Here is a 25,398-nt window from a genome sequence, read left to right on the forward strand (position 1 = left end):
AAATAATTCTCATGAATTAACATAACAATCAACTTCTAAATTAATACATATAATAATAATAGATGTAGTGGCAACTGTAGAGTGTTCAAACTTATAAGCAACTGAAAAAAGGAAATGAAACACATAGAAATACAGCAAAAGGTGCTAACACATCATTTGCCAAGGAGAACTTCAGTGCTACAACATCTAGAAGTTATTTCATAAGTAATTCAAGTGCTCCTTTGCAAAGAACAGTAACTCTAAATGGACCCGAATTATTTGTGCAGCTTAAATTTATCACTGGCAGTGCTAGTTTTGATATGGAAAACAAGCAGCAGAAAAGACTACAGCAGAGGTAAGACTCTCACTATGCATCTTCATGTAAGACTGTGCTTACTCAGAGTCCATTCATGTACTCTTGACAGAAAAAAAAAGAAGTAAAAGCTACACAATGGAAGATTCTGCACTGTATCGGCTTTTTACATCTCACTCTATTGCCATGCAACTGTACATGAATTATGTCACTCGCGTTTCTCTGAATAAGACCAACTAGCACCTAAGGCAGAACTGACACAGTCAAAAAAAAACAGCACCAGTTCATTGGATATGCTGAACAGAAAACACAAACACAAAATAGGATCAGGTGCACTACCCAAACCACTCCCACCCAAGTCCTACTCCATTGTAACTTTTTTATAACTGTTTCTTTTCTGTCACAACACACAAGGCAAGAAATATTACTGAACAGCCACAAAGCTCTCTAGCTTCCCCTTCTGACATCAATGGGGTTACAAAAACATTTTAGAGGAAAAATAAGTGGGACTAACAGTCCCAACAAGCCTGCTATTCTACAGCCTTCCAGAACTTTCTTCACGTTCAAAGCTCTCACATTTAGCCTGTGGTTCATAAACAATGGCAGGGACAGTGTTCACTGGAGTATTTAAATAATTACTGAAAAGTTTCGTTAAAGAATGATTGGGTTACCCACTGATCTCTTTCTAAAATAATGAACCTCAGTTAACTAACGATCAGTCAAGACAGTGCTACACCATCATGCCTAAGCTATTAAATGTGAATTTGTAAGTCACCCATAATTTAGAAAGTCATGAAAAACAGCAGTAACACAGAACATATTAGGAAGGTTTATTCTGCAAGTGACACATTGTCCTGATTGTCTGCAAACAGCTCTCAAAATGATTCCTATTACTTATGATACTCCATAATTCAAGTCAAACATAAGAACAAGTTAAAAAAAAAAAAAGAAGCAACTTGATTCTTTTGTTTATCAAGCTTCAACAGTACAGACTCAAACAGAAAGGCAACTTCATTTTGATTATCAACCAAAACCTCATGACAGACTCATGCTGCCAAGTCCTCTCATTTCTACTACCTATATAGAATAATACTCTTGAAGTCTATGTGCCAGAATAAGATAATTGAAATGCCACAGCATCTAAAAGTTCTACCATCACAGCTTTTAAAAATATGTACTTCATATGAGGCTGCCTGTGTTCTTTAGCTCTTCTACAAATTACCTCACTACACACAAATCGCAACAAGCCCTTCGCCCAGAGAACACGTAAATCCCAACAGATAAATGGAACAAAGACAATAATTGTTTGTGCTTTTTTTTACTAAGCTCTTCTCAAATGCTAATGCACATTCTCATTTTCCATTTTCATCTGCTATATTCTGAAGAGCAAAACTAAAACACAGACCAGAATGCAACATAATTGTTAAGACAGTGAACTACAAGCTACTAAGTAGTGAATGAAAACGGGCTTGATTTACTATCGGAACAGTCATTATGAATGTACTACAACTACTTCAAACCTATAACATTGATGTGTTGATAGAACTTGACAAAACAGGGTCCCAAATCAAAGCTTCCAAAAATATATATATATATTCCTTCAAATAGTTGCAAGACTTGTTTTCATTCCACTATTATTAACCTTTTCCGCACATCCTCCCTCCACCAGAGGCCATCATTAATCGTATAGGGTATTTTACTCTTTAAAAATAAGTACCTACAAGAGACAACATTGTATCCAATACTGAGTCCTTGATAAACCCAAAACATATAATGCAATAGCTTTCGAAGTTCAAGTTATAATCCTTTGGCTGCCATTTCTGCAGTCCTGAAACCACAACTAGTTTCAGTTAGGTTTTTAGCAAACTAATTTGTTTTTCAAAATCTTCAGTTATTCTCTTACAATTCACTTGCTTTAAAGTTCATTATTCCAGCTATATTAGTACAACAAAACAAAGACAGAGTCATAGAATAACTGACCTCCAACTCCACTGCCAATGGGCAGGGTTACCAATCACTAGATCAGGATGTCCTGAGGCAGAATCCAGCCTGCCCTTGAATGCCTCCAGAGATGGGACATCCTCAACAGCCTCTTACAGTGCCTTACCACTCTGTGAATAAGAAATTATACCTAAAAAATTACCTAAAGCTTCCCTCTATCAGATTCAAGCCATTCTTCCTCACCTTACTGCTACCAGACCATGCATAAAGTCAGTCCCACTCCTGGTTTTAAGTACTGGAAATGTACAATGAGATCTCCCAGGAGCCTTCTCTTCCCCAAGCTCTGAACAAGCTTAGTCCATCTTCACAGCCCTCCTCTGAACCCACTTCAATGGCTCCACATACCTTCCATACCAGTGTCCCTAGGCCTGAACACAGTACTCCAGATGGGGACTCGCAAGAGCAAAGAAAGGACCACCATTTGTCTCTCTTAGCTGCCAGCCTCTGCTGATGCAGACCAGTTCACCCTCAGCCTTCCTGTCTATAAACACACACTGCTGGCTCATGTCATTTTTAAGCATTGGTGATATCTAAATGGCTTTTCTCAATTTAAGTCAAGGGTGTTCATTAAAAGGCCATCTTAGTAACATGAAGTGCTGTTAGTATCTGTAATATTCATTACCTTACTAAAGATAGTTCTACACAAAGCTTAAAAACAATGCCACTCACAATGTATCACCACGATTTTCCAAGCATTTAATCTTCATATCTTCAAAGATTTCTCAAAACAACTACACCATCAGGCATTGGCATACACTGCCTATAATGCAAGAACCTTACAGCACAAAAATAGACAGGGTAGTGCCATTCTGTAGACTGTTTATGACACAACCCAAGCTACAGTAAGGTCATTCCAGATTGAGATTTCATGCTACCCTTGTGCATATTTAGAAACAGCAGCACAGAACCACCCAGTCCTTCCTACCCACATCTTGATGCTCTAGGAACAATACCAATGTGATTCTCTCAGTACAGCAGGTGGGAGACAGGCAGGTAACAATAGGCAAGGTTGTAACCCTTCACATAATATCTACTAACTAAACTTGCATCTAAACCTTGCAGCTTACAAAATTACTTGGCTTATCTACCACATTTTGGAAAATCTAATTAAAAGTTTTTCAGTCCCTCATCCTTGGTGTAAAAAGATGAAGCAAACTCCTTATAAAAATAATTATGACTCCAAAAAAATGTAATTTTATATTATCTGTTTATAGATAACGACTATAATTTACCACCAACACAACCTGCAGCTTGTGAATCCCCCACAATTACATAAGAGACACTGGAATTCCTGTAAAAGACTGGACCAGCTGCGCAGTTTTCGAGACAACTGTGCTGGAACACAGAGCAATAGTGACACCTTATGGCTGCTGATGAACATTACTTATCATTTCCTTATCCCCACAGACCTCAATTCATGTGATAGCCGTTTTTGTTCATTGTAACTAGTAGCCTAAACACAACAGCAACAATCAAGCATATAACACCTTCTACTAATTAGCATCCATCTTAACGCCCTCATTCCAAATCAAGCCAGCAGGTATACAAAGCACATACACAGCATTTGAGAACTAACTACACCTATACACAAAAACCATGAAATCTCACACTAGCACTTGGAACAGTCATTAAACATATTCCACTTAATTTTTATGTTGTTTTCAGCATGATACTCAATTTCTATATCTTCACCATTGCACACTACGTTAACTGAGTCTGTTTAAATAATCCAACAACTTGTTTCCTAAGTGACACAGAAATAACAACTGTTTATTATAGCACATCCTAATCAGAATCATACTCCAAAACAAAGCTAAGTTTGTGTGTAACCATTATCAACCTGCTACTGAACAAAAAACCAAACAAATGAATACTTATGCCCCATTTATAAAAGAAAGCTGAAAACAAAGTATTTTAATATATACACACTCTACAAGAAAAGGGACACGACTGACTAAAATCCTTATTCACTGTATTATACTATAACATCAACTTATTTCTGTATGACTATTCTTCATAGACACACTATTCAGCTACCAAACACTGCAACAAAAATAACCTTGACCCAGTGACAAACGAAGGAGAATAGTCCAGCATGTAGAGCTCGGTGTAATAGTCCCTCACTTCTATGCAAAAACAGAAGAAACAACACGTTCTTCTAAACCCTGAGTCCAGCTGTAAAGAATTTCGTTGAGGGGAAGGTGGTGGAAAAGGCCAGTTCTCCCTTAAGAAAAACTTAAGAATATACCCGCAATGAGACTCCTGTTCATTACTTCTTTGCAGGCCTGTAATTAGACCATTTTCTGCATCCCCAGAGCACGTCAGTACCCTTAATTAAATGATATTTAGTTAGAAAATCCAAGTGTTAGCTGAACAATGGACTGAAATGACTTGTCTTGAAAAAAAAAGCAACAGTTGATTGTTATCTTAATTTTAGAGTTGGTAGGTTTGCTTTTTTTAACCTAATATAAGAACTGGTGCACCAGTAAGCCAAATAACTCATATTAACTAGAAGATTTCAGTGTTTCTCTTGAAGTTAACAAACAATTTAAACCTCAATATACAGCGACCCCACCACAAATAAAACAGAACTTTACTTTCCTAAAAAATATTTTTAAAGGTAATAACAGAAGATGGTTTAAAGGTGACTAATATAAAGATATTGACCAAGATGGTGGTAAATAGTCAAAGATTATTAGTAAAAAAAACTCACCAGTGTCAATACCTGGACCAGATAGCTGAGGCAGTCTCCATTGGGGGGCAAACCCCAAGAGATACTGCCTCAGTGGTGGTCAGCCCTTAAATGAGGTCATAGAAGAGGTGGAACAGAACTCCACCCCTTCAGGGAGCACAGCTAGTTTACTCTCACCTGCACTCCTGCAGCTGACCCAACACTTGCCTCAGCTAATTAATCAGTGGTTCAAGCTGTGATTTCCCATACAGTATTCTATTTAAACTCTCATAACCCAGAAACTAAGTAAAAAAACATTAACTGTACTAAAAGTATAAAGCAACAATTAGCAGCTATGTAATATAAACTCTGGGACCTGACCACAATCAGAAAAAAATAGGAGGAAAAATATTTTCTTGAAGTCCGAACCAAATTAACTTCATTTATGCTGTTCCATATAACTTCACAAACAACTAATTTGATCAAATTAGAAGTGGTTATATACTACTACTTCAGGCCCATTTCTCTTGTGAAGAAAAACACAAAGCTTGACCAATTTGTTTCTGTTACTAAGTCTCAGAAAGGAGCCATGTAAATAGTAATTACAGATAAAAACTTAAGTTCTACACTAGCTTTTACAATATAGCTTTTAAGAATAATACTGTATGATATCCCACATTACTATATCTTTCAAATGTCTGCTCTGTATAGCCAAAAGCCTATTCAGCAGTTCTTCAAAACTGTTCTGAAATAAAAAGGCAACAAATAACAAATCAATGATATATTATTCGGAAACTGAACAGAAACAGCGTTTCTAGAAAATAAACAGTGTTTTTAGAAAATAATTTCTTCCCCCTTAAAATATAACTGTTAAGTCTCAATAACCTTCTCACACCCAACAAACAGAATGCACTAGAAAAATACAGATGCTTAAAAAAAACCCACTTGTATCATATTTAAGACACCTACTTCCTGCCCACTACTGCTATTCAGAAACACAAACCTCAAAACACTCTCAATAATACAACACAAATAAATAATACTATTTCATTGGCACCAATCACCACTATTTTTATTAACATTTGAATTCCAGCACAAGGAAACACAAACCTCAAACAACAAGAAAACCCCCATCAAACAAAGCTAATGGAAATTTTTCTGAAACCCTTCATAAAACCCCTCACCTTCACTCACCCATCAAAATAAACAAAAGCAACACTATAAAATACAGAATACTCACCTGACTGTAACTCTATCTGACAAAATCAAAAACAAAGAGTACCACAAAACATAATCCCAGCAAGCTTACCAATATAGCTCATACTGCTCATCACAACACCACCACCTTTATAAACCAATTAAGTAAATTAATTAACCAATTACATTTCACTTTATCTTATAAAAGCCTCTGTAGGAGTTGAGTTTCCTTTAATGGAAAGCATTCTTGGTCTTTCTGGAGTCAGAGATATATAGTAGCATAGTTTCATAACCTTTTATTGTATTAGTTAAGAAGATGTTTTCACTTTTGAAGCTAGTATAAATGTACAGAGATTTGCTTATAGATATATAAGTACATTATGGAATAGAATCTAAGAACAACATTTTCAAGTAAGCTTACAAGAAGTTTATTGCAGCTGTTCTTAATAATTAAAAAGATAATACAAGATGGTTTTTTAGGTTGGTGGAATTTGTTGTTTTTTGTTTCTGTGTTATGGTACTTACAGTAAGAAGTTTCTATATGCCATTTTTTTTGTTGAGGGGTCATCACGTGTAGTAGAACTGTGGGGTAATAACTTGTTTAAGTGCAATGAGACAGGTTTTTTGTTAAATTTAAGGCTTGTTAAAACTGATGTGGTTTTTATAAATACAGAGTTCAAAAGTAGCTTTGGTTGTAGTGTTTGTTTTTTCTCGCACAGATAGTAGTTATTGGTGTGCTAAACTTGACCTGTGTCTGGTACTTTAAGAGTGTGTTATGCATTTTGTTTGCAGAGAAGAGTGTTCATTTCCAAGTTGACTTATTTAGTACAGCTCTTTGGGTAGCCAAGGCTCACGTGACACAGAAAACTCTGTACAGCAGCATATTCCTTCCCTTACTCTTACCGAGTGTAAAACACATTATTTAAGTTGCTTTTTTAGGGCAGTCTTTAGGCAATGAGAGTCTCAGGTGGAGCTGAGCTGGAATGCAGGGACACACACGTGGTGCTTTTGTTATTGTGACCGTAGGTGGGGAGCTTTTCTCTCTGATTCTGTTGTTTAGCTTGCTGGTTTGCATGCACTCTTGTAAATGGGAAGATGAAAATATGAGGCAAAGGTTCTTTCTTTTTTTTTTTTACAGTGATTTTTCAGTTATTTTTCCCTCTTTCTTTCAGTGATTTCTCGATTATTTTTCTTGATATAGAGCAATAGATGTATACACTAGGAGAGTGGTTAGGCCCTGGAACAGGCTGCCTAGGGAGGTTGTGGATGCCCCGTCCTTGGAGGTGTTCAAGACCAGGTTGGACGGGGCCCTGGGCAATGAGATCTAGTAAATGTGTATGTTTGGTGGCCCTGCCGGGCAGGGGGGTTGGAACTACATGATCCTTGAGGTCCCTTCCAACCCGGGTCACTCTGTGATTCCTTGCACAAAACATACACAGCCCAGCAACAACCCGGGTCACTCTGTGATTCTGAGGCGGAGTAAAGGAGCTCAGCCCGCCCCCTCAGACGAGCTCCACCCCAAAATGGCCGCCTCGGGGCGGGGCCGTTGACGCAGCTGTGCCCGCCTGACGTGCGCTGTGCGGCCCCGCGTCTCAGTCCCGTCGTGCCCCGCACTCCAGCTGCCTTGCGCCTCCCGGCGGCGGCGCGGAGCCGGCCCGGCGTTCTGTCCGTCACCGCCAGGCCCCGAGCGGGAGCCGAGGCCGCCCCGCCTCCCCGCGATGCCCCCCAAGAAGCAGCAGCAGCCGGCGGGGGGCAGCAAGAAGGCGGACCAGAAGAAGAAGGAGAAGATCATCGAGGTGAGGCGGGCAGGCCGCGGCCTGCTGTTCCACGCGGCTCCGGGCGGCCTTCCTCCAAGCGTTCTTCGGTCTCGGTGCCGGGCCCGCCGGGCGGCGCTCGTGGGGCCGGAGAGCGGGTCGCCGCTGCTGAGTGGGAGCCGAAGGACGGGTGTGTGTGTGAGTGAGTGAGGAGGATGGTGGGACAAATGTGTACGATACCACAGAATGAAGGAGGGGAGTTGCGAGTCCTTAAGCGGGCTTTGCGGGGATGGGTCGGCCCGAAGGCTGCCCGGGTGGAGCACAGCCGGCCTCCGAAATCCAGGGCTGCACGGTGCTGCTTCGGTTAGAATTGTATTTGGGAATTTCGGGTTAGATATTGTCTTAATGTTTCTGGTTTTGCTGAATCCAGTGATGTAGGAAAACCCGGTCTTCTCCAGAAAAAATAGTGCTTGAAAGGCCAAACGTTTCAACGGATGATTAACAGTAACACGTGAAGCGATTCTGATAAACCGAGTCCATTTATATTGCACTGGACGTTTGCTACAGGAGCCAGCCGTGTGATTTACCTGAATACCCGCACAGTTCCTTAGGGGGCTGGAGCACCTCCCCTATGAGGACAGGCTGAGGGAGTTGGGTTTGTTCAGCCTGGAGAAGAGAAGGTTGCGGGGTGACCTCATTGCAGCCTTTCAGTACCTGAAGGGAACTTACTGCCAGGAGGGGAGGAAACTCTTGGAAAGGGCTGACAATAGCAGGACACAGGGAAATGGTTTTAAGTTAAAAGAGGGAAGATTTAGGTTGGATGTTAGGGGGAAGTTCTTCACTAGGAGAGTGGTTAGGCCCTGGAACAGGCTGCCCAGGGAGGTTGTGGATGCCCCGTCCTTGGAGGTGTTCAAGACCAGGTTGGACGGGGCCCTGGGCAACCTGATCTAGTAAAGGTGTATGTTTGGTGGCCCTGCCAGGCAGGGGGGTTGGAACTACATGATCCTTGAGGTCCCTTCCAACCCGGGTCATTCTGTGATTCCTTGCACAAAACATACACAGCCCAGCAACAAGTGGCAGAGGCCAACCTGCACTTCTCTTGTGATGTGACACAGTGTAAATGGTAACAGGGTGACCACGGAGCTGTTCTTCCATCCATCATCTAGGATGGGTGTTCACTTAATTGCTAGTAGTGTGTTTGAAGTGAGGTATGATTGCCAGATGAACATCTGGTATTTGTTCTTTACAAGAGGAAAGAAACCCTGCAATCCCATCCCTGGCACAGATAGGTTTTATTATGTGTGTGTTACACTTAGAACAGATAAGTTGTTTCTCATGCGCTTGTGGAAGGGAGCCATTTTTATTAATTAGCTTTCTAGAAAGGTTTGGTATAGAAACCTGCATCTAGTAATAACACTGAAGATGTGCAGGGAGAACTGGTTTGGGTAATGCAAACAGAAACTTGTTATGAGGTTTAGGAAGTATGAACACCTGTCTGGACTTACAGAGCATGCTTAGAGGAAGTGCTGGAGTGTGTACTGTTGGAAAATGAATTGCCTTTAATACTTAAGAATAAATACTGATATTATTACGCTTAATACGCTTAGATATGAATATGTGAGCTTCACATGTACAGGAGGGGAATAGCAGTATTCAGATCTCACAAGTGCATGCAGTTGGACTAATATTTGAACGTGCATACAGTTGTGTTAATACTTGAATGTGCTGGTTTGGGGGGAAGAGGAATAGCTATTGGCAACTCCATTTAGTTGGGCTTTGTGCAGAGCTCACTTGGAAGTGATGTGAGGGGGATACACTGTCTGCTCTGTAGCTTGAATGGTAGCATTGCTAGAGGCAAGAGTTGATGTTTAACTGAAAGCCATGGAGGAACGGCGGGTGTTTGGTTATGTTTTTTCTTTTTTATAGCAACTGGTTCTAATTCTTGATTGGTTACAAAGAATTTGTTTTTCTGTTTTTAGGACAAAACATTTGGACTGAAGAACAAAAAAGGTGCGAAACAACAGAAATTTATCAAGGCTGTGACTCACCAGGTTAAATTTGGTCAGCAAAATCCACGTCAGGTAAGTATTCAGTTGTATTATGTTTCCACTGCGTACTGAAATCCTCTTTCAGTGTTGGTGTTGCCATGTAATGTTGAGGTAGGAAACATTTTGAAACGGTACTCAGCTGCTGATTGTGAGAATCATAGTCATTAACCCATTAGCCCATTGTCATTAACTTAGCGCTTTTGGACAAGGCTTTTTACAAACCTCATCTAGCTAAAAGAGCCTCCATAATCATAGCACAGTGTGGGTATATTTTCTGTACTGAGAAGTAGAAAACACCAGTAATGACAACATCTGTTTATACAGTATTCTAATGGTATTGTAATTGCATTTAAAGTATTCCTACATAAGGTATTGATGAGGCTGAGGCTTAATATTTCATTGTTTAGAAAGCAGGATTTGGGAGAAATATTATTGTAATGGAAGTGAGCCAGGTCTTACACTGATGGTGCTGGAGTGGTTAGCAGCCAGGTATTCATAACGTTCCTGCCCTCTGAATAAGCCTGTAGAGTAATTGTTTGCATCATTTAACCTCATAATATTGTAATTTGTGCTAGATGCCTTACATAATATAAGGATGAACAAATAAATGTCAAATATGACTTTAAAAACCCAGTGTGCATGTCCTCAAATTATTAACTTGTTGCAGTAATGGCAGCTGCTTTGTGTCACTCAAAAACATTGATGTGACTCCTGCAGTCCTTCTCTGATTTGTGTCAAGTCCCTGAATCTGAAGCATTTATAGGATTACTGCTACATGACATGAAGTATCTTTCTCACATTCTCGTAACTGATGGTGTTCAGAGCCTCATAGCAGTCCTGATGATGCCCATCTTATCTTGTAAAACAGTTTACACTTAGGGTTGTCCCGGAGATCTAAAGAACATCTAAAAGCCTAGACTGCAACTGTTGATAAGAATCAGGTCACTTTTTCTTTTGGTAGTTGCTGTGTTTGAGTCTGCATCCTTTGTGAACCAGAACTGGGGAATTTCTGTATAAAAGCAGACTATTCTGTAATTGGTTCCAGTTTAGAACAGCTTGGCATTGTCTTACCAAATCAGTTGTAAGAAGTGAGCTCCTTTTTAATGTTCCATTGAGTATTGCTAGTAATCACAGAATCACAGAATTATCAAGGTTGGAAAAGACCTAGAAGATCATCTAGTCCAACCATTACCAATACTTCCCAACTAAATCATATTCCTCAACACCACATTCAAGCGTTTCTTGAACACTCCCATAGTCGGTGACTCTACCACCTCCCTGGGCAGTGCATTCCAATGCCTGACTACCCTTTCTGAGAAGTAATACTTACTAATGTCCAGCCCGAATCTCCCCTGGTGCAGCTTAAAACCATTCCCTCTAGTTCTATCACTGATTACATGAGAGAAGAGGCCAACCCCCAGCTCACTACAACCTCCCTTCAGAAAGTTATAGAGAGCTGTAAAGTCTCCCCTGAGCCTCCTCTTCTCCAGTGTACCTGAAATATTAGTTACTAGTGGCACTAGATTCCATTAAGGATAAAAATCAACTTAGCTAAGCATGATGCTTCTTTCATGGCCTTTTTCATGCATCTTTACCCTTCCCTACCAGTCTTGTGCAAGATATAGGTTTTTCTTGACTTCTCCAAAAGAGATTAAGGCAGGGATGGTGATAACATCTTCTGTACCTTTTTTTGCTTTCCTAAGAAAGCTCGTCCCTTAGTCTTCCCTCCTTCTTTGTGCCTATAAAAACTAAGGAAAAGCTTGATCTAGTTTTATAACCTATGTGTTGGCATTGAAATGTGGCTGTGTACTGATTCAGGCTGATTTGATGTTTTAAACTAAGGTTCTTAAGAAGTGAGCAATGTCATGATAATTTTCTATTACTCATATCGAATTTGGTGTCATTGTAGGTTGCTCAAGCAGAAAGTGAAAAGAAATTAAAAAAAGAAGATAAGAAGAAGGAACTTCAAGAATTAAATGAACTCTTCAAGCCTGTGGTTGCTGCGCAGAAAATTAGCAAAGGTACAAGTAACAAACTTCTATGTTCTACTATCTATGTATCTGTCTTGAGTAAAACATTTAAAACTACTTTGTGGCACTGAGCTTTATTAACTGAGTGTTTTTGTGTTGGCAACTTGTACTTTTTTCCCATACTGATACTTGTTTAACATGACCTATGGAAGCATGAACATCCAGGTCTTACAAGAAGTTGTGTTTGCTTAAAGCTGTTATGTGCATCGTAAGTACAAAACTTTGTCTATTACTTAGGCCATTTTTCATAGGTAACAGTAGGACTTTGTTTCAAAAATGTGGTTTGAGCTGAGAGCAGTTATGGAGCATGCTGGTATTGTATTAAGTTGTGAATGACAGATCAAGTGCTAGGTAATGCTAGGAAACATGTCAGTTGTCTGCTATAGGGAAGGAAAAAGTAACGCTAATTTAAGAATGGTCTGTGTGGTCTCCTTGCTGTCTTGTGCTTCCTGGCATGAGGCTTAGTTACCAAAGAAGTGTGGGGTTTTGTCTGTCTTTTTTTTTTGTTTTTGAAGTGAACTTATCTTTATTTTCATGTAATTTAGCAACATTAAAGGCCAGGATTTATATTTTTATATGTAGTGGTAGCTATTGAATTAAAGGTATTTCAAAACATTAGCCTTATCATAATTAAAACTGTGGTGTTATCCTGAGCTTGCCACCAAATTCAACTATGTTACCTGAAGTTGTTGTAGGGGTTGGCTTGGTGGTAAATTAGATCTTTATTTAAGGTCTTAAACAGCTGCTGCCGAGCACAATATAGACCCTGGAAACTTGAACCAAGCTTGAAATTAACAAGCAAGAATCTGAAGCTTTAAATCATATATTAGCACTTGAGAACTTAAGTAAATCAGTAGTACTTAATCTGTTACGTTTAGTGGATAAATTCAAACCCTTCTTCACTTCTTTTGCCTCTTGATGATCCATTTATTGCTGTGCTGTTTACTTGAAAACCACACTTAGTGATTCAGTACTTCCCATCTTAACAGCGTTGTCTTATTTTTTATGCTAGGAACAACTATCTTTGTGTTATTTTAAAAAGGAAGTGGATTGAATGAATACAGATAAGGTTAATTTAATTTCTTCTAACATACTACTGATTATATTGAGGAGAAGTTGACATTGGTAAGATGCTTTATCACATGTTAGCACCAAAATGGCTCTCTATGTAGCAAAGAACTTATGTAGACTGATTTGTCATGTTACATGAGCACATATTTCTCAGACATACTGCTACCATATTTCCAGTAGTCACATCATCATTGATACTCAGCACAAATATACTGCTATACAAACTAAATGTCATGCTTTCAGGACGCTGTATCCACTTGAAGTGAAGAAAGGGCTATTGGGATTAACTTACTATTCAGTAACCTATTTATAAAGACTTATTTCATTCTATGTGGATCCTAAATACGGTAATATCTTAGACAAGGTTCTCTAAACTTGTGACATGCATTTTCTGCTGTGTTGTAGTATTTTGCTTAAAGGTGTTACTATAATAGAAGCATTTTCTTCTTTCAGGTGCTGATCCCAAATCTGTAGTTTGTGCTTTCTTCAAGCAAGGGCAGTGCACTAAAGGAGACAAGTGCAAGTTTTCTCATGATTTGTCCTTGGAAAGAAAGTGTGAAAAACGTAGTGTCTACATTGATGCGAGAGATGAGGACCTTGAAAAAGGTACGCTGCTTCTACAAACTGCTTGATGAATATCTCGTTTTTGCAATTGTATTTTTAAGGTTAAGCAAGTTGTGTTTCTGTGATCCCAATGAATCTGGTTGGCAGTGACAGCAACCCGTACTGCTCTGTTGAATATCTAAATGAAGTTAGATCAGTGCTCTTAAAAGCTGTCTCACAAGTGTTTTATAGACCTTGTTTTGAACAAGTATCACTAAATGGTCTTGGATGGGGGTTTTAGGGTTCTGTTATGTATAAAGTATTGTCCTACCTGTAAGAGGTCTTACAGGATTTGTTCTTCCTCATCATAGCTAGGTTCTTTGAAGTTCCATATAATGTATAAATAGAATCACATCTCTTAGTCTTTACCTGAAACACATTTTATGCATGCACAGATAAAAGTTAAAATATTTGAGGAAGATGTCTTGTGAGCATTTTAGTGAAGGATGAAGACTGAGGTTTACTAAAAGCAAGTGGAGAGTCTAGCACCTGAGGAGTAAGTTTAAGTATCAGTACAGGTTGGGGTATGACCTGCTGGAGGTGAGCTTTGTGGAGGACCTGGGGGTCCTGGTCATTGACAGGTTGTCCATGAGCCAGCAGTGTGCCTCAGTGGCTGAGAAGGCCAACAGGACCCTGGGGTGCATTAAAAGGAGAGTGGTCAGCAGGTCAAGGAAGGTGATCTTCCACCTCTATGCTGCCTTGTTCAGACAGCAGGTAGAGTGCTGTAGCCAATTCTGGGCTCTCTGGAAGAAAAAAAGCTAGGGATCTCTTGGGAAGAGTCCAGTGGAGTTCCTTGCAGGTGAAAAAGGGTCTGGAGCACCTCTTAGGAGGAGGGGCTGAGCAACCTGGCTTTGTTCAGCCTTGAAAAAAGAAGGCCAAGAGGAGGTCTTAGTAATGTTAATAACTATTAGACCTCTTTTTAATGGTCTGTGGGGACAGGACAAAGAGAATTAGCTGTAAATGCGAGCTTGGGAAGTTCTGCACCAATATGCATAAGGACTTCTTCACAGTAATGGTGATGGAGTGCTGGAACATGCTGCCCAGGGAGGTTGTAGTCTCCTCTGGAGATAATCATGACCCAGCTGGACACTTGTCTGTGTGGTCTACTGTAGGAGGCTTGCTTTGCAGTGGGGTTAAACATGATGATCTTTAGAGGTCTCTTTTATGTCCTACTATTCTCTGATGCACTACAAAAGCCTGAGCTTAATAATTCTGTTCTCTAGGTTAACTAAAAGGTAATCATTATGTAGTAATGATGCTAATTGGAGAAAAAATGGACCTTGCTAGTCATATTTAGTATTTGAAATGCTTGTACGAACTTCTTTTGTCTTCTAGATACAATGGATAACTGGGATGAGAAGAAGCTAGAAGAGGTGGTGAACAAGAAGCACGGTGAGGCAGAAAAGAAAAAACCCAAAACTCAAATAGTATGTGTCCTCTTTTCTTTTTTTATTGAGCTTTAGTGTATGTTAATTAGTAGTGGTGAGAAGCTGTTGGAGTCATTTTTACTTCTGGACAGCTGACTCCCAAGAAGTTTTATTTGTATGCTAAGTGCTGTATCTTAATCCTTTGCCCTTTATTTTTTTGGTTTCTTCAGGTCCGTCTTACCTTGTTTACAATCCCAGTTAGCCTATTGATACTTGCCATAGTTAATCTTCAGTATGACTGAGTGTTATAAATTGCTTGTCAGAAGTTTTGTAGTGATATATTAATGTCAGGATCATGAGCTGGAACTTTTAACATCTGTAATGGGTCGCATTTGTTTTGATGAGAAATACAGCTTATCTTCATGACCAAAAATAAACCGTGAACCTGCTTTTACAAGTGCTGCTGGGTTTACTGTAGCTCAGTCACCAACCTTCCAAGTCAGCCTATCTTAACTGTGAATATATGAAGAGCAAAAGCTGTTGAGTATTTAAGGTTTAAGATTATTAGCTGCTTGTTTTATATCTACTTTTTTAATAGAAGTGCACATCACGTGTTTCTTCATTTTTGAGCTCAGCTGGCTTTTTGTTACTGTGCTGTAAGCTTGTAGTAACTGTGTTAGTGTGAATTGCTGGGGATGAAAAGAATATTGTACTAACAACTGCTGTTTTGTGCAGGTCTGCAAATATTTTCTTGATGCTATTGAAAACAACAAGTACGGATGGTTTTGGGTCTGTCCGGGTGGCGGAGACAATTGCATGTATCGCCATGCTCTTCCTCCAGGTTTTGTACTCAAAAAAGACAAAAAGAAGGAGGAAAAGCAAGATGAGATTTCCTTAGAAGATCTAATAGAAAAAGAGGTAAAAATTCAAATAGGTACTTCTTGGTGGTGTTTATTTTCACTATACTTAAAAGAAGAGGAAAATTGTGATCAATATCCTAGGGAATTATTGGAAAGCACTGAGTGGTTATATCTCTATATGGGCTAGAGTGAGGGATGTGTATTAATTTGTGATTCTTCTATTTTGTTTAGTCTGTCTCTTTTCATCTCAATCAGCTGAATGAGTTTGTGAAGTATAGCCACATTCTTACTGTTAGGGTGTTATTGATAACCCTGTTTCAGGAGGCTTCTGTTTGTTACTGCTGTTTGTACTTTTATCTCTCAGGACCGTTTCTTAGAATCCCTGGTTCATCATTGCCTTAGTCCTTGAATAATTCTGTTATTAGTTTCTGTATGATGATGTTAAGTTGAAGTATGTTTAACAGTGATGAGAATGCAGAAGCAATTGGAAAGGAACAGTTTCAATTAGTTTCTAGAAAAGAGTAATTATATATCTTTAATTTGTTATCCCTAGGGTTTGCCTTTGGAAACCATTTCTAGCATTAATCAGTCTTTCTACTTGACAGCGTGCTGCCTTAGGACCAAATGTTACCAAAATCACTTTAGAGTGTTTTATTGCATGGAAGAGAAGAAAAAGGCAAGAAAAAATTGATAAGGCAGAGCAAGATATGGAAAGGAGGAAAGCAGATTTCAAAGCTGGCAAGGCTTTGGTGGTAAGTTCTACATTTCTGTTCTTATTATGAAAAGAATAACTAAACTGTCTGCCTTTTTAGAAAGCCTGGAGTTGTAGTTGTTCTCTTCTTCATGTAATAGCCCTGTGAATTCTACAAAATGATCAGTTTTGTTTCTTCTTTTGCTAACAGATTAGTGGACGTGAGGTGTTTGAGTTCCGACCGGAGCTGGTTGATGCTGATGATGAAGAAGCCGATGACACTCGCTACACTCAAGGAACGGGAGAAGATGATGAGGTAAAAAACAAACAAACAGAAAACAGTAACTGGAATGATACCTTGACTTAAAATTAAATATTCAAAAAGCGTTGTTTTTTGGAAGGCGTACTTGTTATTTGAGAGCAATTGAAATTTCAAGTACTTAATTCAATGCTAATACAGAACGTTTCATCAATTATAATGACAACAAGATGGCCAAAGTGTGTAGAAGTTCTGCAGCCATTAAGGTCTGAATAGATGAGTGATTCATATGCAATACCTTGGTACACTTTGCAGGTGGAAGACCCTGTTTGCATCAATGATGTGGACCTGAGCCTGTATGTCCCAAAGGCTGTAGATGAAACTGGCATTACTGTGGCTAGTCCTGAGCGATTCAGCACATACGCTTGCATAGAAAGAGATGGTAAGTTGCTAGTTTGGGTGTTGCTTTTAAGGGAAGGAGTTGCTAAGTGCTTGAGCAAAAAACAAGCAGAAGTGAGTTCTTGATTGGCCAAAAAGCATTGTTTTTATTATTGAAATAGAATAAGCAAAATGGCTATCATAATCACTGTACTTATGGAGACAGTGCTGCTAGTAAATGTTGTGTGCACTTCTTAGTTTTCTTGATTATTAATTTAAAGCAATGTTAAATATTTTTCTAGCTTGTGTAGATGAGCTTTCAGTTTCTACAAGCAACACTTAATTTTGTTGTGACTCTGAAGTGCAAACCCTGCTCTTAAAGGTTAACCTGAGTCATTGAAGTGCAGGTGCTGTATAGGAGCAAAACATTAATCCCTACCCTGTTATAAAAGTTGGAGTTGAGGTGTTAGTTATTTGATTTATTGGTTTTGTCCTGTTCTAGTAACTAATGATCCAGCCCTGCATTTTGATTGGGCATGTGCACTTTAGTCTATATGAGCTAGTATAAATATATATGTTAACTGCTAACAAGTGATGTTGCAAAACTTCAGAGCCTGTTCAATATGATGTTGAATTAGTGGTTAAGGAACCTGTGACACTAAGACATGTAACAAATTGTGTTTTCAGACAATAAACTAAGTGAAGCTTCTGGTGGTGAGATAAACAACAGTGAACAAATTGATTCTGAAGGAGATCGTGATGGTGATGAGTTAGAAAATGGAGCCATCGATGCAGTTCCTGTTGACGAAAACCTTTTTACTGGCGAGGACTTGGACGAACTAGAAGAAGAACTGAACACTCTTGATTTAGAAGAATGAATTAAAAAGCTCGAGAGGAAATTAAAATTGATGTGATAAAGTGCAAACTGACTATGCTTTTTCTCCTTTTTGAATAGGATTCTTGAATGGGATGTTTATGGTTACCCAGCTGAGTCTGATGGGCATGTCATATACCAGGATGACTTTACTTCAGTCTCATCTCCGGTCTTGCTATGATCACACTAAAATACTCAGAATAGTTCATAATAACCTGGCAACTGAATGAATCTGCAGTGAATGGTATTATAAAGTCACTTGATAGTAGGAAGTGTAACTGCTTTGCCAGTATGCAAATGTAAGGGGAAGTTCGTACCAGGTACAGTATGGAATAAAAAGTAAACGTTCTTGACCGGAACTGCATTTTTAATAGTGATTGTGTTGATTTAGGCACTGCCTGACTAGCTTTTTCGCTGCGCGCTCTATAGAGGAGCTGATGCAGGTCACTTTTCTTTATGTGTTGATTAGCTTTATTTGATCAGCTGGATACCGAGGATACAGACACTGAATTGATACATGATACAGTACAATAAGGTGCCCTCTGTTTAAAATGGCCTTTTGCCATGAAAACTGTAAATAAAAACTATTGACTTTCAAAGCCCCGTGTTGATTTTTCTATGCTAAATTAGGATATGACAGCAAATGGGTAGTAACATAATTTTCTGTTACAGTGATGGATGCTTTCTCTTCAGTCCTCATGAAGTGATTTACGTCGGCTTAAATTCAATTAGGGGTAGTGTCTACTCGATGCTTTTCTTTCCTATTCTTCACGCAGTGTGTCAGATTCAACAGCTGACTTCCCCTCCTGCTCTCATCTCCCACCCATCCATTAACAGTTGTAATCCAAGCTATACAGTGCCCGTTTTGAATCCAGGCTGATGCTTTCCCTGCTGTATGTTAGGTAGGACTGAGCTCTGTGGAGCAGGGGATGTTACAGTCTAAAAAATGCCTGTAATATGTTGGTAATGCGATGTATTATGTTGGGTACTCTTGAAGTTCTGTAGCCATTACATTTGGCTGACGGCAGAGCTGTGGATGTTGCTGTGTACCCTGCAGGGGGCAGCTGTTGTCAGGTTTCAACCATGTTAAGGTGCCCTTTGAAATTTATCTAAACCTTACCATAACGATGTCTATCGAGGTGCTTTTTCAAGGGGGCTGTAGGTTATGCCTCAATGCTGTACTACTAAGAATCTGTAACAGTACTGTTGTTCTAAAGGATACCGTTTATATGGCCATTTTTCTAAAGTTTTCAGGTTACTACTTCAGGTTTGTTAAGCTTCATGGCGTTGTTAGCGAGCTTACTCAAACCACTGTCAAGTGGTAATAGGAGCTTTAATGGTTATTTTTGACACTGCTGAATCAACTCTTGTATTGTTAATGCTATTTCTAAAATAGCTGACCTACACTTTTTTTTTTTGCCCTTTTTGGGATCTTTGTGGTATTATTTTTGTCTTACAGGAACAAGAAAGTATTTGGGGGGGAAGAAAGGATCTACTGAAATGGACTCCTACATGTAAGTGTTCAAGGATGAGCTGCAATATCAGATAATAAATGTTAATTTCTGCAGAGTTTTCTCTTGTGGCCATAAACAAAGTGTGTTGACTGTCTGTTGTATTATACTGGCCAGAAATCGGCTGTTTGGTTATCAGGATGCTTAAGAATGCAATTCAAATTTGAATGTATTATGCATAATTTTTCAAAGTTGTATATTTTAAATGGGAATAAACTAATTAATAAGGATGGAAATGGCTATGTTTTGTCTGGGAGGTTGGTATGCAGTGTGTTAAACTTATTTCTGCCATCTTATCTGGTTTGGCTGATGTTAAAATGTTAGATCTTAACAATTGCAACTATGTTATTAAGTCAGTATAGTTCTACAGGTTAACTCATTTCAGATGAGGATGCATCAAGATCAGTGAGCAGGATGTGCCCTGTTTGAGTGTAAAGAGTTCAATTGCAATGCAAACCCCTGCTATGCATTTTAAAAGTATTAGGATTAAGTCACGTTGCAAACTATTTACTTAGATTGAATAACCATGACTTAGTATTTAACTAAATCATTTTCCTTAGGCATTCAATTTGGATATAACTGTATGTGGTTAGGAGGCTGCTCTGTTTTATACTTAGTTTCTCAACTTATTCTTGCGTTTTCAGAGTCCACTTGCTTTTCTGTTGGCCTCCTGGCTGTGCTCTGTATAGATCTCTAACCACAAAAGCAGGATGGAAGCTTCTAAAGATTCCTTTGGGTAGCGCTCAGGCACACTTGCCAGGATTATTAGCAATATGCTGCTGTTCGTTCTTTTTACTTGAAGATAAGCTTTAGTATTACTAGTTGAAGACAACTTGAGTTAAAGCCTCAAGTAGCAGCTAATAGAGTTCCAGTCATACATGGATCTGTTAGATCTTGGTGCAAAGTCCTTAATTAAGGGAAATTAACAGATGATTGAAGTTAACTCCACCTGAATGTTACCTACCCATGAGCTGTCCCTATAGGTGCCGTTGTCTTGTAATTCATTTCATGTGAAAAGCCTATTGCTATATGTCCAGTTAGAGAAAAATCAGAAATCCAAAATTAGCAGTGCATGTTTTCTCAGGTCACAAAAAACGGAGTCTTGTTAATATTGTGGGAAGGTTCTCTATCCAGAGGGTTCAAGTCAGGTTCTACACAGGCATCGTCCTTCACTCATAATGTGCAGTAAACACAGCACGTCCTGCTTTTTGCTTTGTCTCTGCCCAGAGACTTAAGTGGACAAAAACCTGTGTGAGAACTGTGGTGTAGCTACAGGGTTTTTGTGTCTTCTGGGGAAATAATGCTGTTGTGGCACTCTGCGTTCTCTGTGCTCTTGTTTCTGTACAGGGAACATCCAGGTGGCCAAAACCCATAATAAAAAAACCACTGCAGAGAGCCCATACCGTTCTATGGTATTTCCAGTCAGCAGTTTGCTGTTAAAGGAAGTGAAATGTTTGGTGACTTGAAAGCTCGAAAGACAAAAGTCCATTCTAGACACTTATTTAACACCTTAAACTGATTTACTGAATATTTTCATGAGATTTGTGAGGGCTATATAATTGTTCAAGTAGCTTACCTCTTCTGTGTTAACGCAGCTTCCTGCTTAGGATATACACAAGTGGAGAGTGGCTGAAAAGGAGAAAAATGGAGAAAAATTAAGTGTGAAGATTGACCATAAATATGGTCAATGTGCTGTGATATAACTATCACAGTACTTGCACTGCCATTAATTAGACCATATCTGTCTACTAATGTTTGTATTTTACCTAGGAAAGATTTCAATAACACTTGATGGAGCAGTGGTGTTTTCCTTGACAATTCATGATTCTCATATCGAATAGTGTTTATTTAAAAGATGGTTTGTTTAGAAAGAACTTGCACATAGAAAATACACTCATTTTCTGTGTACATTCACAGTTTTTTTAGTCAGATGTGTGCAATAAGTGTCGAGCAAAATTGTATCAGATGTTCTCATGGCTATTTATTTTGCCAAGTGAATGCCCCTTCAATGAGGTAAGTTGTCTAAGTTTGGAAGTGTTTATTTTTTTGCTGGCTTTGTTGTCTTGCAAGGTAGTAATGCAACACCTTCATGAGCTGCTAATGTTCATGTGCTTCTTTGGGTTAACTTGAATGAAGCCAAGGGTGTTTTGTTTTTTAAGTCAGGCAATACTACAAGGTTATATGTTTCTTTGCCTCACTTATTACAGCTATCTGATGAGCTATCTCATTCTCTCTAAGGTAAGAATATCTTGTGTGTGAGACTTTTCTGATGGCTTTATTTTTCATCCACATGCCTTACTTCTCCTCTTTATTTTCCTTTATGTTTATAGCACCTTTTGGAAGGCAGCAGTTCTGCAGCTCCGATGTTTTGTGTGGAACGTGTGTCCTAACTTCTAGGTTATGATCTGCAGGGAAGATGCTGAGCAGAAGTGCTGTCATATCTTACTTTGCTTTGATTTGTTGCCTAGAAGAGTAAGTGATGTTGAAAAAGAAAGAGTAAATAAAAATAACTATTTCAGTTCTAAGGACATCATCTACTGCATTTCCGTGCTAGAAAAACTTCTGTACCAAATTAGTAACTTCACCTTTCTGGTGGTGTGTGAGGCTCAGCTGAATGGGCCTTAATCAGCAGATGCTCTTTCTTTGTGGTGCTGTACTGGATGTGCTTTGTGTGGTTCTGATCCCATTAAGTGCTTTTTACAGTGATATCTGTAAATCACCTTTCTCTTCCCCCCACCCCTGGTAATATTAGAGGCTTTGAAGTGACCTTTGCTTATTTTCTGTCACTTCCAGTTTCTGCCTTTCAATAGCAGTTCTGTCTTTTTTTTTTTACAGTCAGTGGCTGTTGCTGGTTTTAGCAACAAGGCTGAGATCTTTTATTCATTTATGATGTTATAGCCCTGATATGCCAACACAATGGGCTCCTTCATAACACATTATTGAAAGGAATGGCAAAATAACCAGTTCTTTTGATCGTATACAGTGGCATTTCGTTTGTGTTAAAGAGGCTTCAGACATCTGTGGCTGAGAATACTCAAGCAGTGTAATAGATTTGGATGCAAGTTTGCAAAAGACTGGCATGAAACTAAAGAAATACTTCAAAACTGTACCAAATTGTACTTGAGCAATGTTAGGGTGTACTGCTCCAGTAAGGCAAGATATAATGCAAGATCAAGTATCCAACTTGTAAAACATTTCTAGGTTTAAATGTAGAAGACATGGAATGACACAGAAAGGGAAAACTACTGTGAGAAGTTCACAGGACAAAATAATGTTCTTTGCACCGTAAGGCATTAGGAAAATATATTCTACCATGAATATATCCTTGGACTTCTGTTAGAATGAAACCATACTGTCAATGTATGATATGCTTGTAGAGTATCTTTTGTAGGTGTGGAGAACTATCTAAAACTGTGTAGTTCTCTGACCCATACTGACATCCAACAGGCTTAGTGTTCCAGAGCGCTTGGTCCTGTTTGTGCTTCCATTCCTGTGTTTTTCCTTGCTTAATGTCCTGACACTGAGGCTGTCACGTCTGTACTCCGAATGCGAAGCCTGAATGTTAAACACTACTGTGCTGTATCTGCACAATAATCAAAATTCCCTGCAAGCTGTTAATGAAAGATTTCTGCTAACTTTGGAAACAACGTTTCAAATAGTCAAGTTGTTGCTGATAGGGAAGAGTAGACCTAATAAAATGAAAAAGAAAAAGGTGAACTGACCTTTGGCGAATCATTTCATGGGTGCAACTGAATGCCTCCTTGAAATCTCAAGCATGGATTGGTTAACAGCATAATTTCTTAGGAAGGAGCCTTTGATCTTGTCTATTTACTGCCTTCTTCTGTTGTCCTCTCTCCCTTCCAAGTGTAAACACTGCTGCAAAGGGTTTTCTGACATCTTTCTTCTCTGTGCTGATAGGCTGAGTGGCTGTTGTGTGTTCCAGCTGCCTGCCTTCTGTCTTTGGCTGCTCAGTAAGTGTCGTGGAGCTCCATGCTGCCCAGTAGCATGCTCTTGTGGGGCTCTGAGATTTTGCTGAAGAAATCAAGAGAAGGGTTAGTGAAGTTGGTCAGAAAGGATGTAATTAAGACATTATCTCTTCAATTGTATGTCAGATGAATCAAAATGGGGGGTGAGATGTTTATTTAACCACCCTTACTTCATCTTTGTGAAGTTTTTCCAGGAATAAAGAGCTATTGGGTGTCATAACTACGTATTGTTTCAGTGTTATCAGCCCTGTCAGCCTCCAGTCTTTTTCCTGCCAATGCATAAGGTCTCTGTTCTGTGAAGAGCAATTCTGTGTTATATGACCCACGAAGTGTCCGCCCCACAGGAAATGTAAAGCTACAGCTTGACAGAATATGTGCTATAAATAGATGGGTGCACATTCTTGATATGTATAGGAAGCAGGAGGAAGTGGAACAAAAACCCATAGATGGTAAAAGGAGAGAAGTTTTAAAATAAGGCCTTTATTTAAAGCTAAGAATTGTCTTTTTTTTAATCACTAGCAACTTGTCAACATTAACAGGCAAATTTTTTTGGGGGTAGAAATGGGGGACAGAAGTTACATTCCAGGAATTCTTCAGCCTGTAGCACTCAACTCGGAGCCTACAGGAACCAACTCCTCATCACAGGCCAGGCAAAAGCCAAAGCTGTTTTAAAAGATAACCATGTAAGTTTAAAGAAGTAGTGAAAAAACAAGAAAGAAAACTAGAACAAACAACTACTGCTATCATAGAGAATCAGATCTGTCAAGTTTAATCTATTTTCCTTAGCTTTTTTCTTCCACTTATATTAGAAATAAATACATATTTATCATAATTGCTGAGTACAACCTTGTGTAGATGTTGACATCCTTGGGTTTAATATAGGACTGCATTGCTTTGTTGTAGGGGACCAAAATCCCATGTCTTAGAAAGCGGGGGGGTGAGTTTGGGTTCCTTGTTTTCGGAGAAGGGCAGTTTGGTTTTGTGATTCTTTGTGGCCGAGGAAGGAGGAAATTTGAACCCTGTGACCTATTGGAAGATGTTTAAATACTTCCTGAAGTCAAAACACTTCTGAATCTTGTCCATAAATGGCAATCCCAGAGATGTGACCCGTATCTTTTTGTGCCTGTAGGTCTGTGCTGTAGGAAGCACTCCATTTCTCCTTGCTCCAGGCAGAGCTATATCTCAAATGTGTTTCTATCAGAGTGAGTTGCTTTCTAGTAACAGCTGAGTGTGGGTTGGAGTAACGCCTTCTTGGTACACATCATAACACATTTCAGTACATGTGTTCTCAGCTTCATGGCACTGCCCTGCCCTGTTGGCTGCAGGGTGGTGTGGTGGCTTCCTGGGTTTTCCCCATCTCCAAAGGGGATGAGGTCATACTTACTTAGATTTATTGTGTTTCTTCCTTTTGATCCTTTTTGCCAGAGTTTAAATGGTGTTTGAAAAGCTTTTTGAGTCTTTGGGGGTTGTTACTGTACAAGGTCAGCGTAAGTTGCTTTGTTAGATTGACAGATCTGTGGAACAAAAACTGAGCAGGATGGGATTTGTAACGCTGATTTTGTCAGAGGGAAGAGATATGAATCCCTTTGTAGATTGTGTGGAGCTGTCTCTGATTTGAGAGATTTGAAATCCCCACTTAGAGAAACTCCTATTGAGTAACCAGTGTTCTGCAGCACTCGCCAGGGACTGAGGAGATGCTGACTAACAGTGAGGTAATGCAGCTATCAGAACTGAGCAAACCAGAAAACAGCTGGGATGCGACTCATTTCCTTTCCAATCGGAAGATCTTAAACTTTGCACTGAGA

The 25,398-nt window shown here is 39.2% G+C and overlaps 1 protein-coding gene and 1 long non-coding RNA gene across 2 annotated transcripts; one reads left to right on the forward strand and one right to left on the reverse strand.

Moving 5' to 3' along the window:
• The first annotated feature begins 7,771 nt into the window (after positions 1-7,771).
• ZC3H15 (zinc finger CCCH-type containing 15) lies at positions 7,772-19,843 on the forward strand. Its single transcript, XM_015867892.3, has 10 exons — positions 7,772-7,957; positions 9,895-9,996; positions 11,873-11,984; positions 13,518-13,670; positions 15,003-15,094; positions 15,770-15,952; positions 16,500-16,646; positions 16,797-16,901; positions 17,160-17,286; positions 17,910-19,843. The coding sequence occupies exons 1-10, from the start codon at positions 7,880-7,882 to the stop codon at positions 18,098-18,100; spliced, it is 1,290 nt and encodes a 429-aa protein (XP_015723378.2). The 5' UTR covers positions 7,772-7,879; the 3' UTR covers positions 18,101-19,843.
• LOC107316440 (uncharacterized) lies at positions 19,555-23,721 on the reverse strand. The gene is made up of 2 exons (XR_004308044.2): positions 23,330-23,721; positions 19,555-21,236 (listed from the first exon to the last, which is right to left on the reverse strand). It is a non-coding gene; the product is annotated as an uncharacterized LOC107316440 (long non-coding RNA).
• Positions 23,722-25,398: the final 1,677 nt, after the last annotated feature.

This window comes from Coturnix japonica, chromosome 7 (assembly GCF_054131305.1).
Source record: "Coturnix japonica strain WE chromosome 7, WE-NBRP24, whole genome shotgun sequence".
NCBI lineage: Eukaryota > Metazoa > Chordata > Aves > Galliformes > Phasianidae > Coturnix > Coturnix japonica.